The sequence below is a fragment of the Hippichthys cyanospilos genome, chromosome 1, assembly GCF_059441005.1.
Source record: "Hippichthys cyanospilos isolate Australia breed blue-spotted pipefish chromosome 1, RoL_Hcya_1.0, whole genome shotgun sequence".
Taxonomy (NCBI): Eukaryota; Metazoa; Chordata; class Actinopteri; order Syngnathiformes; family Syngnathidae; genus Hippichthys; species Hippichthys cyanospilos.
Window position 1 is genome coordinate 29,000,613 of NC_142369.1, and position 16,361 is coordinate 29,016,973.

At 43.1% G+C, this 16,361-nt stretch overlaps 1 protein-coding gene across 2 annotated transcripts in view; it reads right to left on the reverse strand.

Annotated features, from left to right (window-relative positions):
- The window catches only part of rimbp2b (RIMS binding protein 2b), a 91,909-nt gene that overhangs the window by 14,806 nt on the left and 60,742 nt on the right, over positions 1–16,361 (reverse strand). The window contains exons 8-19 of one of the 2 annotated variants that reach the window (XM_088414707.1): positions 15,970–16,020; positions 15,715–15,735; positions 14,214–14,415; positions 13,585–13,733; positions 13,234–13,313; positions 10,091–10,200; positions 9,132–10,004; positions 4,807–4,958; positions 3,423–4,073; positions 3,045–3,194; positions 2,686–2,853; positions 573–1,310 (exon numbers count right to left, since the gene is read on the reverse strand). In XM_088414707.1, the coding sequence (XP_088270833.1) occupies positions 573–1,310; positions 2,686–2,853; positions 3,045–3,194; positions 3,423–4,073; positions 4,807–4,958; positions 9,132–10,004; positions 10,091–10,200; positions 13,234–13,313; positions 13,585–13,733; positions 14,214–14,415; positions 15,715–15,735; positions 15,970–16,020 (3,345 nt within the window). The remainder of the gene's footprint in view (positions 1–572; positions 1,311–2,685; positions 2,854–3,044; positions 3,195–3,422; positions 4,074–4,806; positions 4,959–9,131; positions 10,005–10,090; positions 10,201–13,233; positions 13,314–13,584; positions 13,734–14,213; positions 14,416–15,714; positions 15,736–15,969; positions 16,021–16,361) is intronic. The other variant, XM_088414798.1, reaches the window with a different exon arrangement.

The following is a 16,361-nucleotide window of genomic DNA, read 5'->3' on the forward strand; positions in this document are numbered from 1 at the left end:
GTATTAAAGTAATTGTAGACAAAATGTTTCACGCTGAAAATGGAGGTTTAGTATCCCTTGAATTAGTAACTGCACTAGGGGAAGGAAGCGATGCCCTTATCATGTTTCATGTATCACGTTTGTATGTGGGGGAGTGGTGAGATTCTGCAAGAAAGCTCTGAGCACACGGTTCCGGTGCAACGCTAAAAGGTCATGAAATGTGAATTTTGCAGACAGCAGTATGAAGGCATAAACTAACCACGCTTTGCGCAGTGAAGCAGCTTAGCAACTGCTGTCCTTTAAAAGGGACCATTCACCATAAGGACATGACAACTCAAAACGTTAAAATGGCCTTTAGATAAATAAATGTTTGACTGTATATTTAAAGAAGAAAAAAAAAAGTACACCTGTAAGTAAGAGAGCAAGCAGAGTAACTTACACAACGTAAATCAGACCAACCATGAAATGCGTTCAGAAAAGAACTCCATCAAATGATAAGAAAGGGGATAACCATGACAAAAAAACAGACAACATTCAGAACGTAAAAGTGGCTTGCTGATTGTAAAGTACAGCAGAAAGTGCGAGTCACACACCAGCGGCTGGTCCCAGTGGAGCCTGGACAAAGACTGGGCCCTAGCCTCCCTGCGAGGACTATAATAGACTCTGTCCAGCTCGTTCAGCCTGTCCTCACTCGGGCCCCCCTCCCGGGCGTACTTCCGTGGCCCAAAGTGTTCCCGGTTTTTAAAGTCGCCAGTGTGGACTGACTTTGCAGACGTCACGGGAAACTCCTCCTCTACACTGCACTGCCGTGTCAAAGTTCTCTTACGGCCCATGGCCAGCGCCCGCCTTTCTACCGGACCTTCACAGTGGATGATGCGCATGGGAGCTCCGTGGGTATAGTAACCTCGATGCCCCCTGCCCAGAGACCCTTCTTCCTCACTTCCGCAGTCCAGACCGCTGTCGGGACTCTTGGTGTTCTGCCGGCTGGGTCGGCTCAGGATGCGGTCCTCCGGGTTGTAGTAGTAGCGGATGTCGGCGAAGCGGGGCGAAGAGCGCTGGCGCTGCAAGTGGCGAAGGCTCTTGCTGGAGGTGACACGGTTGTGCTTGTGAGCGTCGCGGCCGTAGGTCCTCCGCGTAGAGCGCGGAGTTCCCGGCCGGCCGCCTTCGTCAAAGCGCAGCCGCTGGCCCATGTTGTCCACGCCGTCTGTCTCTTCCTCTACCTCTGGGATGCTGTGGAGGCGCTTGCTACGGAGCGACTTCTGCTTCACCACCTCCCTCTGGAGGTCCCAGCAGTCTCTTTCCTCAGCGAGGTCCTGGCGCTTGTAGTACGCCTCCACGAGGCAAAGTTCCACACGTTTTCACCGTTCAGTGAGTCGGTTTCAAAAAGTTCAGTTTAGCGTTTCGGAAGGGGAGTTGACACGTGTTTGAAGGTTTTAACACAGGCGGGAAACAACACAACATGTGAATAGAATAAATGGGGGAAAGACAAAATAAAGACATAATTAGTTATTTGTGGCAATAAAGCAACTCATGCAGTTTCATTCCGTGAAGAGGAAATGACATGCTCTGAACAGGAATCTGTGAGAAGATGGACTGCTGACAAACACACACACAGAAGTTACTGTGGATTAACACAAAACAAGGGAAATGTGCTCACGAAAAGTGTGAAATACCAACAGAAAATAGGTGGGTGGATAAAAGGGTTTACTCGTGAGGGGTAGGAAAGAAAGAAATTGATAGCAATAATGATCCATGAACCAAGCTCAAGGCAAAGAAGTGCCCCTTAGTCTGTATATACAGTATTTGGTAACCATTTACATTTGCAAAGTGTACACCAATTCCCTCTGTGTTGTAACACGTCTTCATCTTAGTCAGTCTAATTACAATTTGTTAAGTGTACATGAAGAGGGTGGATGCCTTTAACATTCGCTCGAGGTTTTCTACCTTGAAAGTACCGGTATTTTTGGTAGAAGGGGCTAGGTCATTGGCAACAACAGTTATAAACAGGTAAATGGCAATGACAAAATAATGCTCTGAAATAAACACAAAGTAAATGCGTAGAATAATTGCTTTCATGGGTTTCATATTATTATACAACATTTAGATTCTAAATTTGCAACAGTTTTACTTCTGACAGCATGTAACATGACATTTTGTGACCTTTATGGTTTTTTTATCCACACAAAACAAATGAAGACAAAATTGTACTGATAACCACTACAAATAGCAAAAAAATAAATATCGGGACATGACAGACATGAGCAAAAGTGAGTATTTACATTTAAGTGCTCACTTAAATGAGATTCCCATGTGCACTTGATATACCATGGCTCTTCGAAATTGTACATTGGTATCATTGCGCTGATATACAATACATATACCACAACAAATGTCTTAAACCAGTAAAACAAAGCACATCAAAAATGCAGCGCAACCCAAACATTGTTTTTAGCCTCCGTCAGGTAGCATGCTATGCAGATTATTGTACTACAGTATAGGTAATCATGTATATGCAGCCATTCTCATAATCTCAGTCTTGCATTAAGCCGCACTGGAGGGGCGGGGTGTATTTATGTGAATTAAGACAGTAGCCACAGCAAGGCAAAGCCACTCTGGGCCTGTTTGTAAAAACCTTGGAAAGGGGATGCCGACCAACCGCGGATGCCCTACACAGTGTCATTACAGACCCGGCGCGTGCAGTCGTACCTTTAGAGAGTTGTGAGAGTTGATGCTCCTCCGGCGGCCCTCTTCCAATTGCATCTCAGAATAGAGGTCTTCCTCATCCTCCTCCATGATGTCGGACAAGTCCGATCCCCGGCTACTCTCTGTATAGTACTCCTCGCTGTGACTGTAGTGGTGGTGATGATGGTGGTGCTGAGACGTAACAAAAAACAAGACACAAGTTACTGTAGCTACAAATGACACTTTGCAGTACCCTAACCCTGCAGAACAGAGTCTAGACACTCCATGCTGTATATACTGAATATACATAAGAGAGAGTGTGTTTTCAATAGTGAAACAAAATGTGATGAGCCATAATCATCTTCAGAGTAAAGTAATACTACCTGTCTGCCCAGTTCAGAGCCTCGAAGAAATTCATCCACCGAAGCGCCTCTTCTTCTTGCATGAGGGGAATCGTAGCCATCCTCCTCCTCATCAGAGTTAAGTGGGTGCAGAGCGTTACCCCGGTCACTGAAAATGTTTCTCTTCTCCACCTGTTAAAAATATCAAATCACACCGTGGGTCAAGTTTTGTGCTTTGTTTTGGAATACGGTTCGAATCAATTTCTTTGTCCTGTCCTCGGCTGTCGTGTTCAGTCAAGCAATACGGTGAATACGTACGGGAGGAGGATTTTTTTTATTCGTGTATGACTGTTACTTCTTGTGCTAACCAGTGTACGTCGACCACGAAAACGTCACAAACGACTGAAAAATTAATCGTACCCTGTTGCTTTCGGCAAAAACTCTCTGAGCAGCTTCCCTGGCCATGGCCTTGGCAATAGTGTTGGGGATGGGGACTCCCTGAGGCTGCGGCAGAATCCTCTGAGGAGAGGGCGAGCGCCGTGTTTGGAAGGGCGGTGGCTCCAGGTTGGGTCCACGCATCGGAGGCAGCGGGGAGGGGGAGCGTTCCCAGGGTGGGCCGGGCCGCATGCTCGCCTCGTACTCTTTGGTTTCTGGCTCTCTGGCACTTAGGAGCGGTTTGGACTGAGGCATGGGCGGACGCTGGAACTGCGGATTGGCGTGGGCCGGGGGTTGACAGATGGGCTGCGTCTGTGCGTGGGGCTGGGCTCGAGGCAGAGGCTGCACCTGTGGCTGGGGATGAATTGGCGGATATGTGGATGGATAAGGTGGATGCGTTTGAGAGGGAGGCGGATGGGACGGCGGGTGGGGCAAGGTGTGCGCTGCTGGCCCAGTAGTTCGATGCGGCAGACGAGGAGAGCCCAGCAGATTATGCGGGATGATGGCCACAGGTGAATCTTGGGACTCTCCTTGTGTTGATAATGTCCTTCCAATGACTTCTCTGGCCTCCAGGCATTGGATTCTGTTCAACTCCACTGTCACATAGTCTGCTGTTGGGTACAACACCTCTGCAATCTGCAGAAAACAACCGCGGCGTCAACGATTTCATAGACTCACAGTATGTACATTGGGCTTTTGGATGAAATTTCAGAATTCATCTACAACGCACTGTTCTTGAAGGTGAAATGTACCTAATGTCATTCACAACAGGTGCTTGATCCGTGAATCAAATCGAACTGGTATTTAAAGTTATCTCTTTCTTTTTTCATGAGTCATAAACAGGATGGGCCAGAGTCAAATTTCAAACAGAATGCTCTGAAAGAGAAGTAGCCACTTAAGTTTAGACAGTCACAGCTGAATGTAATAGTGTAACAGTGTAAGAGGAAGAGCCACATAAAAGGTATTAATCCTTGGAAATGTGCATGGCTCAAAATGCTGGTGTGTTCCTTGTCAGAGAAAAGCAAGTTGATTTCAGACTGGATAGTTTCACCTATAAAGTTTACGGTGCATTTTAACTGCATCTTGAAATTTCACCAGAGAGCTGGATATGCCAAACGTTTGGAACAATTGCAAGTTGCATACATATGTGACTTTTTTACGTAACATTTTTTTCCTGTATTCGGCCATGAAAGGCAATATTTCATGAAAGAAATCTGTGGGAAAAAGCATTTTTAGATGATGAAAGTGCTGACAAATGTTTTTTTTCTTGGTGAGATATTACACTTATTTCCTTCCTCCAGAAGGTGGCAAAAGAGCACTACTAAACAGTGCGCGATGCCACACAAGCTTGAAAAGAGCCTTGTGGTACCTTTTGTCCCTTTGTGCATACAGCATAGCCAATTACATTGGCGCCGTTGGAAGTACCAGCCGTAGTCAGCAGTGGGGGCTTCCATCTAACTTGCAGAACCCCGGGCGTTTGACCACAATGGACCTGAACCTCCTGTGGAGGCAGGGGGGGACCTGAGGACCACAAACAGAGGCATGAATAGTCTCAAAGGATAGAACTAACTTGTTTACCCTATTTCCTGATGAATTGAACTGATGTCAGACAAATACCACAACTCTCAAATGATGTTGTTTTTGCCTTTGCTTCCATCCATCCATACATCCATTACAAACGTTTACTGTTTAGGGTCAGGGGGAGCTGGAGCCAATAATCAATGACGTGGGTAAAAGGCAGACTAAACAATGCACTTATTCGCTTGTCAGTCAAAAGGCACATAAACAGGGATGTACATAACTGGTACGCATTCGCGACAGAAATCACTGATGCGTAACGTTGCATGCTTCACTTTGCGCATTTGCGTACACTACCTAATTTTTACACATGAACAACAACCTGAGCTGGACATTTTTTTCCCTGCTTATGAGATTTACTGCTTATCTCCTCAGTCAGCAAATCAAACACAGGCTCGAAATTTTGCAGTCATCCTTTTTTTGACGAGTATGAAAAGAGCACATGAAATTTGCGCAACTTATTGCCAACAAACAAGCTAGTTTAAAAGAAATAGCTAATCACCTTCTTTCTCAGCAGTGAGACAAACCGCAGGAACAACGCAAGCACATTTTCATTTTCTCCTTGCCTTTCATAAAGCTAAGCATGCGCATCTCATTCTGACGATATTTGTTTGTTTAATGAAGCGGCTTGGGCTGTCTATCTGTCTGAGCTGCGTATCATTCTCGTGATAGAGACGATTTCCGTTGTCATTTTGGACTAGATAAAATGGTTCCCTAACAAACCGCACAAATCATAACTGATGGAATTATGAAACTTTTTAAGGAAGCAGGCTGGCTGTGTGCACACAGATGGTGCGCTGGAGCGACACTAAGAAGGACCTTGATTAAGACTGTTTTAAAAAAAAAAGAAAAGGTGGGTACCAAATACTATGTCCTGGTACTCATGTGAGTAATCCGCGGGAAAAAAAAAAAAAACACACATGAAGACAAACCGCCATTTGCACTCACATTGATACCATCAGCTGGTAAAAAATGAACCCACACTTCGCAACCAGTCAAGTAAGCCACTGCACTGCACCATACATTCTATTTTTAATCCGACGTGTATATTACATTTAATACTAATACTGAAAGACATCTTAATAAAATGTAGAATTTTAACTATAATTCCCAACTATAATTCCAAAAAGTTTGTTTTAAACAATTTCATGACATTGCTTTGTGGAGACCACCCAAAATACATTTTTAAATCAGAACGAATAAGTGCAAAACCTGAATCGGGCATTATGGGTACAACAGATCTACACAGGTCATGCCCTGTAAAATGAGTTTAAAAAGGCCATGAGACTTCATGAGACTACAGCAATCCCATCCAGATATCTGATTGTTGATTTAACTGAGACAAGAGAACAGTTTTTTCTAGGGTCTCTCGGTGCTGCATACATTAAGGAGAAGGCAACAACCAGGAATGAGATGCACCGAGCAGTGTGTGTCTGTATAAAGCTACAACCAGTGCCAACGCATTTCCACCCACAAACAAAACCTTGTCTTAGACCGGCCATATAGGTGTTCTATGATTTCAACTTAAGATATTTAAATTTTTCTCACAAGAATAAATAGCTTCTCCGAGTGCATTAAATGATGATTTTATGCAGGGGATTCCTTTCATTCCAGCTGCAGACACTCAAGCTTGAGGCTGCACTTGGTTACTAATTTTAATTTTCAAAAGTGCCGATGTTAAAATGAATCCAGCACCTGCTTGAGGAATACGTGCAGAGTGTGAAATTTTACACAGTTCAGCCAGAAACATGGCCTCCTCAACAAAAGTCGTCCATTGCATTGGAAGATTATTTTAACAGACTCTAATTAAATTGTTTAATGAACTCTCAGCAGGTTTTCTCATCAGATGCCAGCGGAAAAACACGGCGTGACACCTATCACAATGCCCCCCTTCTCCATTCATCATTTTGTCATTTTTGTGCAGCGCCCTGATTTTCCATCAGTTAAGGCACCTCCTCCCTCAGCTTACATCTTCAATATACATCGAAAAGCACATTAATCCAAGTCCTAATTGTGTGCTTTTATTTTTTTTAATAGCATTTTAAAACAGGGTCCAATGAAAAGTAAAGGAAAAAAAAAAACCTACCCCATCAATTCAGACCTTTTCCCCTTTGTAAACATTTCTTAAACCCAAACATAGAGTATGGTGACATACCGTCAACCGAGCAATGTAATATGGAGCTCCTGAAGGATCCAATGGCTTAACTGGATACAAGCAGAAGAAGGAGTCTTGGCATATCCCCTGACAAAACTCCTCTCGACACTGCATTTTCGCTTTATGCGTCTTAGTCATTTCAGCGCATGGTGACAATAGGACTTATGCACAACCACCGTCTTCATTCGGCCTAACAAGATGAAGACTAGAACAAAGCACCTACAATGTCATAGTTTTACGCAAGATGTCTTCATGAGCTACCAACGATGGCAATCACACGGGCTATTGATTTCCATGCATGGTGCAAGTCTAACGCAAAGCGTAGTCTAACCGTGCACATGGGCGAAGTTTCATTCTTTGATGTTTTCCACGACTAGAAATGGGCATTTGTACCATTGTGGGAAGTAACGAGCCAAGTCCAAGTCAATCCTTGCTGTATACCTCATTGGCTTTAAAATCAGGGCATTCAACCTGAGCTAGATGTTGCAGAAGTAGAACTGGACTCGAGTCACACATGACAGTGTCCTGCGTTCATTCAGATAGACTATAATATTTCCCCATGTGAATGTTATAGTTGACTGGGCATGTGACGATGGCGATTGCAGACCGCCATGCATCTATGACCATGTACCCCAAATAGTTTGTGTTGGACGGTCACAGGGGTCATCAGAAGATAAGATTAAAATTTGTGTAATAAATAGATTCTTGCCAAATGACAAGAAACATTTTACATAAAGACAAACTAAGCCTGACATCATCATCATCATTAGCTGTCACCTGATTGAACGCTCCAATTTTCTGAGAAACTGCCTGTAAGTGTAGGTGTACAAATCATAGTCACAAACGGCAGTAAAATAATGAACATGGGATAACTGGAATAACAGAAGCATATGAATGCTGCAGCTACAATTTAGAGAGAATGTGTCAATAACGTATTGCAGTGCGGAACACTAATGTGGATGGGACTGTTAGTGCTGTGATTCAGAGCTATGGTTTCATAAAGTGAAATGCATACTACACAATCTCACTCACCACATTGTACAGGCCTAAAGTAAAAATGTGTTTTTATAACTAAGCATTAAGAGATTTGTGTGTGTGTGTTTTTTTGTTTGTTTTTTTATTTGCTTATTAACTATGAATTGAATGAATAAATCTCTTGCACATGGTTAAGCAAAGAATTCCGGGATGCCTTTCCTTAGTGGAAGAGAGAGGTGACATCAATCAAGGAAACAAAGGGCTCATCGCAACAGAAGTATTTTTTTTAATCTATATGCATTTTTTATACTCGAATGAGAGAAGTTAGATTTTTTTTTTTCTCGGGAGGAAGTGCGCAACGGATATGACGACAGAAGTGCCGTTATTATTTCACAATTATTTCTACCGATAATTACAGTTTGCGTTAACTTCCCAAAAAATACCGACTGACAAAGAAGGAAGTTGGTCCACGGTGCCGAGAAACTGTAAATGACGAACCAGCAAAATAATCTAATTGATTTCTACAGTGATTTGAAGAGCCAGACCCGGCTGCTGTCGACGGGCCTACGTCATGGCCCCCAACCTAACCCTACCAGTGTCTTTTTATTGGTGCATGTGAAGGGATTTTTTTCCCCATGCCCTGTTTGTGGCATGGCCTAAGACTCGTTTTTTGTTTTTGTTTTTTTCTCCTCCATGTAAGCTTATCTCTGCTAAGATATCGGAGCGCTCAGCGTTAGCGCATCCCGACGAGCCTTGCCATCTGTCTCCCCCTGTCAGTCAAGTGTATTTGATGTTTTTTGGATGGAATTGCCCCACGCTCTTGCCATATTTAGAGAGCACCTCGCAGCCAGTGACAAGAGTTTCAGTTGCAAGAAATACGTTTGAGCAAAACTGGTTTTTGCTTTGCTTCGCAGAATACAAATACGATGTCGTTGCAAGTCCTGAATGCACAGTATGGCTTACGGCGAGCTAGTTTGCAACCTTACCTGCAGGTTGGGTGCAAAACTCCACCGAGATTTCCCTCTTGTCTCTCTGTTCATTTGGAAGCTGCCAAGGCACCTGGTGTGTCTGTGCCACAACCTTCACTTTGTAAACCGTCATGGGCTTCAGGTTGAGGAATTGGTATTTATAACCCCCTGCCTTGATCATGTCGTACTCTGCACCATTGAGGAAGAGGGTGTGGCTGTAGTTGCTGTTACTTGGCATCCAAGAGAGCTCAGCTGAGCTTTGCGTGATGTTGTCCACCCGCAAGTAATAAGGTGCCACTACCACGTCTTTTCCCACCAGCAGTGTGCACCGGAGCTCGTCCGACAAGCCACGCTCAGTGATGCTCTGTACGGAGATTCGGTAGGTGTTGGTTGCGAGATTGAGCTTCTCAATAAGGGACTTAGTCCTGCCCCCGTAGGGGACACTCATTCGTATCTCCTTATCCACCAAGACATTGTAACCGCTGATGGAGCCCCAACCGGGAGGAACCACAGGGGGGTCCCAGCCAATGATGATACTCTTGGCCAGCTGTTTAATCAGGTTGATGCGGCGAGGATAAGGCACAATGTTTTCACCGACCTCATCGATATTCACATCTAAGGTTCCTGTCCCATTGCTGGAGGAGCCTAGGATGTCCGTGCCTGGGCTGCTGCTGCTGTTTAGACAGCCTTGTTTACTGTCAGACAGCAGGCTGCCTAAACCTGTCCCGATACCCCTGCTGACTCCCAGCCTCTGAGGTCCCAGGCTGCTGTGGTTGAGGTTGCCAGGTTCTTTAGCTACTGAGTCCCTGTGTTGTGCAGAGGTTGTCTCCTCTTGTATAAAATCCACAAAATTGGAGGGGACGAGTCCCCTTTGGCCATCTAGGAGCTCTCCTAAAATGCAAAATGGGAAAAAGGCGAATGAAGACACTGTGAGTACAATTAAGAAAGTGGGGAATAAACTGAATAAGGCACCAGACCTTCATAAAAGCCATCCTCATCCATCGTTCCGTAAACATAGAGGTACTTTCCTGCCACCAGGGGAAGTTCTGCTTCTGGATGCTCATTCGGCCCATCGTATGGATTGTAACTAGCACACATTTACAAAAAAGGCAAATCTTGAGTCCTGTTTCACAAAAATGGATCGGCCAAAACACCAACTCTAGTTCACACTAACGGTTAACTGATAACAAAAACAAACAATTATTGTCAAAATTCCTCCTTGGGGAAAACTAGGAACTACCTATGCATCACTTGCCGGGTCTACTTGATATTAGGGCTGGGCTATAATATTGATAGATTGATATATTGCAATACGAAGTGACGCAATACGCATATTGCAATGCGACATTCATTTTCCAGTAGATCGCGTATTGGTTTTAAAACTCCTTATTTATTATTTATATTTCTTTTTTTTTTTTTTTAAATCAATCCGCTCCGGAATGACAAAAACAACCCCATTAAATGGTACAATAGTGTTGCATGAATGGTGTGACTGGAGAGCAAAAGATTGGTCGAGCGAGTGAGCGAGAGAGAGAGAGTGGAGGAGGTGCATGCGCGGCATGGGAGGAAGTTGTCGAGAGAGCCTAGTAGATTGCTGTAAATGTAACATGTGAGGGCCTGGAAGAGGTACTTCACCTGTAGGCTATCACCTGTCTACAGCCACGGAACGGACAACAATACGATTTCTGATACGAAGATAATGTTTCCTTCGTTCAAGTTGTCTCAGTAAGTTATTGAATGTGTTCCGAGAAGTGCAATAATATCCGAGCAGCCATATTGACGAGCGGTAGAATCTCATGTTGCTTTTAATTCAAATGGGAATTTTGAGATTTTAGTTTTTGTTTTGTTTTATTTCGATTTGTATTGTTTCGTATGCTAAGTAATTTTCTTAAAACGAAGTGGAAAAAAATGTACAGAAGCGACCGTATTTGTCATATTTTCATCACCAACGCAAGTGACGTCACTGATGTGTTTCATTTACGGTTGAGCAGCTCTGTCACCAGTATCCTGTGCTGGAACTTGTGGCAAAGTGCTACCTGTGTATTCTTGCCACATGAGTGTCCTCTGATAGAGTATTCCCAACTGCCGGGGAACATATTTATGGAGTAAAATCGCTGTCAAAAAGACGTACCATCACCATTTGCTCACCATTCGTATCCGTGTTTGAGTACGACTCTCGTAAGACATGCGTGTTTCACCATTCGTGTGAGTACGACTCTCACAAGACACGACTTCTCGATTCGTGAGTCTGATCGTTTGCATGGATGGATCTGAGCCTTTTGGGTTTCAGTTGACTATGCAAATTGAGATGACGTCACACCAAGCTACCAGGCAAAGTCAGTCGATCTTGCGAGTCAGTCGCGCCGGCATTAGTCAACACGCATACATCTTGTTGACAGCGATCTTACTCCATACATCAACAGCTGATTGTTTGCAATGAGAATGTCCAATTTATTTGTGAAATATTTTACCTGTGACTCCAAATCCATATATTGTTTGAAAATCATTAATATGAATTATAAATCGGTAAGTGATTAACTGCCACATAACCACAACAATAAATAAGTAAATAAATAATAAGAAAATCTTTATTCGGAATTAATTCATCTTGATTTCGTAATAGGATTCCACCTCAGTGTTCATGTGTTCATCAAGACCAAGTCTAAGGGCTTTTTCCAAATCAACTGCAGTGCTTAGTTCTGCTTCTAGCTGTTAGAAGCTTCCCGAAATTACGACATGCTCCCCAAAAAATTGTCCCTAAATGGCCACAAATGCCCCCCAAAAAGCGTCACTTGAGCATTAATAAAATGTGCATACGTTATCCTTAAGATTAAAGCCTGATGAGCCATTGAAAGCTTCTGTTTGGCGTTCAGCTCACATTCAATTCTGCCGTTTTTTTTTTTTTTTTTCAGTTCTACGCATGCGCAGCGCGACTGACTCACAGAGCGACTGACTTTTTCTGGTAGCTTGGCGTGACGTCATCTCAATTTGCATATTCAACTCAAAGGCTCAGCTCCATCCATGCAAAGGATCAGACTCAGGAATCCAAAGGAGAGATTCATGAGTCGTACTCATACGAATGGTGAAACACGCGTGTCTCGCGAGGGTCGTACTCAAACACGGATACGAATGGTGAAACACGCGTATGTCTATTTGACGGCGACGGATACGAATAGTTTAGTTTAATGGATTATTTTTCATTTACTTTTTTCTAACCAAACACCGCCAATTCATATCGCAATACCCCTTTGCTGTATCGCGATATATCGCAATACACTTTTAAAACCCAATACTCAGCCCTACTTGATAGCAATGTTAGACTTTCAATGTGTTCCTGGCAGCCATGACAATCACATTTCAGGCCCACATGGAAAAACGTGAAAGAAGGCAATGTGTGGAGGATGGAAGATGGAAAACAATTTTTTCGACAATGTGACAGGCTGTCTGTGATTGCCATGGATGCCTGGCCAGATTTTTAAACAGTCCAAAAATTTGCCAAGGCAGTCACAGATTAGATGAGAACCTTAGTAACCTTAGTAAAATAGCACCAATGGAAAAAATGTGACCTAAAATAATAAAGCCTAGCAATACTTGGAAATGGTCCACAGTGGCTTGGATAGCAACCCCGCCACACACACACACACACACACACACAAATCACGTTGTGTTTAGTGTGTGTTTTGTCCCATGTTTTGTCATGGTTCTCCTGGCAACAGTTGGCGCGTTCTAGAACGGTTTGTCCCGGCATTTGATGGTTTATGGCCCCTGCGCAATATAACATGCTTCATTCAACTATGATCTGACATTTCTCGCATGGTCTGTAAGAGGGTATGAAATCGGGACCAGCAGGGGAGTTTTATTCAAGTCTTTTGCATTTAGCAAAGCAGAGAACTGCTGATTTGGAACATGCGTTTTACACTTCCCCTACAAATGTATTACAACCCTTTGAAGATGTCAATATTACCTTATGGTATACATGCGATACAAAGGCAGGCAGGCGGCCATTTATATCATTTTCTGTGACAACGCTTATTTGTCTTGTCTGTGCAATTGGCATTCTAGACAAGGTTGCTATCTTCAAAATCTCAGAATAATGTATTACCATTATTGTTAAACATACCTGTAGCGAGCGATACACAGACGGACCTTCCCTGTGAACCTTGGTTTGGACCTGGTGGTTGAACCAAGCTCTTTGTCCATCTGTAGGAGAAAAATGCAACTCTTTGAAAGACATTCTCAAGTTGATTATGTAGATCATCCACTGGGTAATAAAGTAATAAAACAAGTAAGTGGTAGCTTAATTATAAGGAGCACTTCCAACAAATAGAAGCTAGATCTGCATTTGGAAATGGCAGTTTGTCTATGAACGTATACATAAGGATGTCCAACTTGTTAAACCAATATCATTGTTCCCTCGCACCTTCCTTCATTCACTTTCAACATGGAGCTGTATAATGACAAGTGTCAAAACCTCAGAGAGAAGCGTCCTTGCTGAGCTGCTGCCTCGACTGCGAGTAAGGAAGGTAGGCTTGACAGAGAGGAGCTCCGGTTTGTCTCCACTGGTCTGAAGTGGACGAATGAACTCCGATATCAAAGATCTGCTTGTCGGAGTCTCGCTGCCTGTCGATCAAATAAAGCATGCCATCAAGCCTCACGTTCGCAGCACAGAGCGGAAATCAACACGGGAAAAAAAGGAAGTTGATTCAATCAATCCAATATGGTATGGCATTTACATGCCTTTTTTTTTTTAAAGAGTATAGTATGATTTTGTTTTCTTTCCACACCTTCACACTAATCTTCATATGATATTAATCAAAACTGCATAAATTAGTGCACTTACAAAGAGTATTTATGCACTTTGGCACAATGCCACAAACATGAACATTTACCATTAATGCAAGTGCTCATACAAAGTTTTGTTTGACTTAAATGTCCAGGGGACATTTATGTATTTGCACGGAACGAATGCCTTGAGCAAAGAAAAACCCTTGTCTTGAATACTTCAAAAACACCTGGTAACATGCCTTCTCTAGTCCGCCTGTTTGAGAAAACATCATTTTTGTCTTGAATATCATAATAATCATCCCATCTGAGCCTCACCTTTGCCTATGGGGGCTGCCAATCCATTGAGGAGCTGGGACAGAGATTTGTTGGGAGAAGTAGGAGATTCGCACACTGTAAGGGGTTCAGTGCTGAGGATGTCAAACCCCGCCTGCAGACGAAACTTCTCCAGCTCTTTGGACAGCAGGTTGAACTGCTCGCTCTGATTCCGACATTTCTCTTCCAGCTCGCGCACCTTGGCCTGATGGCAGCGGGGGCAAAGAGGTCCGGGTGCGAATCACAAACGAAGCGATTGGGAAAAGACAGAGGGAGCCATTGGATTGGAAACACAGCAAAAAAAATTAAGAATTGTTCAAGTTGCCACACACAAAACGATCACATGCTGGAGAGCGCGACACAGTGTTTAGACTTTGTGCCACAACAGGTGAAGTACATAGACAATGTGTGATACCTCTGCTGTTTACGTGAACAATGTGGACATTTTTAACAGACAAAAGGTGATAATCGCATTACAGTAGTTAAGAAATAAACATGCAGTCAAACATGCAAGTCTGGGGAAAAAGTGACTTTTTTTTGTTTTGTTTAAAACAACAAACAGGCAAACAAAACTATTGTTCAATGTTGTGAAGCCTGATTTTCTTGCTTCCACAACAGCTTTTTCCCGCTTTCTCTGGCGGAGGTGTAGTGAGTGCCACTTTAACCACTATGGATTTTTTTTTGTTGATCATACAGTGAGAGTCCCACAGTAGTTTCATGCTGTTATACAGTAACTGTTTAATGGAAAAATAAGTACTTCACATCAACATGCAGCTCTGTACAGTTGTAGTGTGTAGGCACTATACAATACATGAATGCAATTGATCATCTGCATCGCTATTGCATAACTAAGTCGTAGTCTTTTACTTTGAACAGGCCTATCATTAGATACACCATAAGAATCTGATAGGATCCAATGAATCAAATTACAAAATAACAAAATTCTACAAAGATGTGTTAATTCCATGAATCCACAAACACATTAAACAAAAGCATTATCCAGAAAAAGTAATATATCGAATTTCCATGTTCTTCTATTGGATCTCATTAGAATGTTCAGGTGTACCTAATGTGGCAGCATGTGAGGTCACTGACTCAGCCAGTCATCTTTTTGTACTTTGTGCATGCCATGAAAGTTTCATTTGTTAAATCTTTTCATCAAATATTAAAGAAGGAAGGCTGAATATTTCTCTGTGATCAATGCAAAGCGAAGACTTGTTTATACTGTCAGTCATATTTCAGAGAAGCGTGCTTTGATGGGAGAGGGAAGGCGAGGTGGGCGGGCGGCAAGGCCCAAGGAGGGCCAGCTCACAATGCCAAAATCCTCTGGAATATAACCATGCTGGTTGGGTTATATAGTTGTTGTTTATTTTTTACTGGTCTGATACTTTCAGGACTATCTGGGATGTTGAGCCCTTTGCACTGAATGAACTGAGGTGCATCTGGTAACACGGGAGAAGGTGTAAAAATATACGGTGCATCAATGAAAACAATTATCAAATACCTGCATGCTGTCCAAGTGGTTCTAAGCATCAGCGCACACACACAGTAAAAAAAAAAAAAAAAAAAAAGGAGAGAAAGAAGAAATCACTCATGCGTGTATTAATAGAAAATGACTTTATGACTTTATTAACCTGAACTTGAGTAAATTAATGAGCACAACTTCGACAAGCGTTTGTACAGTACATGTTGACTTGCAAGTCCGGTCATCCATACTGTTTGCTACGAAAAGCCCCGCCCCCTCAGTCCAGAATCTCACCTCTAAAAGATGGACAGCGCCCTCATGTTCCTTTTTTGCCTCAACCTGAGCCTGAAAAACACAGGTGCAGTGTTTCAGATCCGTTCAACATGATTTGGAATTAGTTCTCTACTCTTTGGCGCTGTGGTGTAAAACGGCTGCAAATTCAGTCAAACGTGTTTACTGTCTTCGTAAGAACTGTAGCATCCATGATGCTACATGCTGCAGCACCATGATTCCTCATGCAAATATTTGGAATCCCCCCCCCCCCCCCCCCCCCCCCCCCCACAATAGTCACAAAATAAAGAATATTTTCCATGAAAATAATTAATCGAGAAATGCATATAAAAATTCCAGGCAACGCATGCAAATCCAAAAATGTTTTCCTCGGGCATACTCGCAAAGTCAAAGTC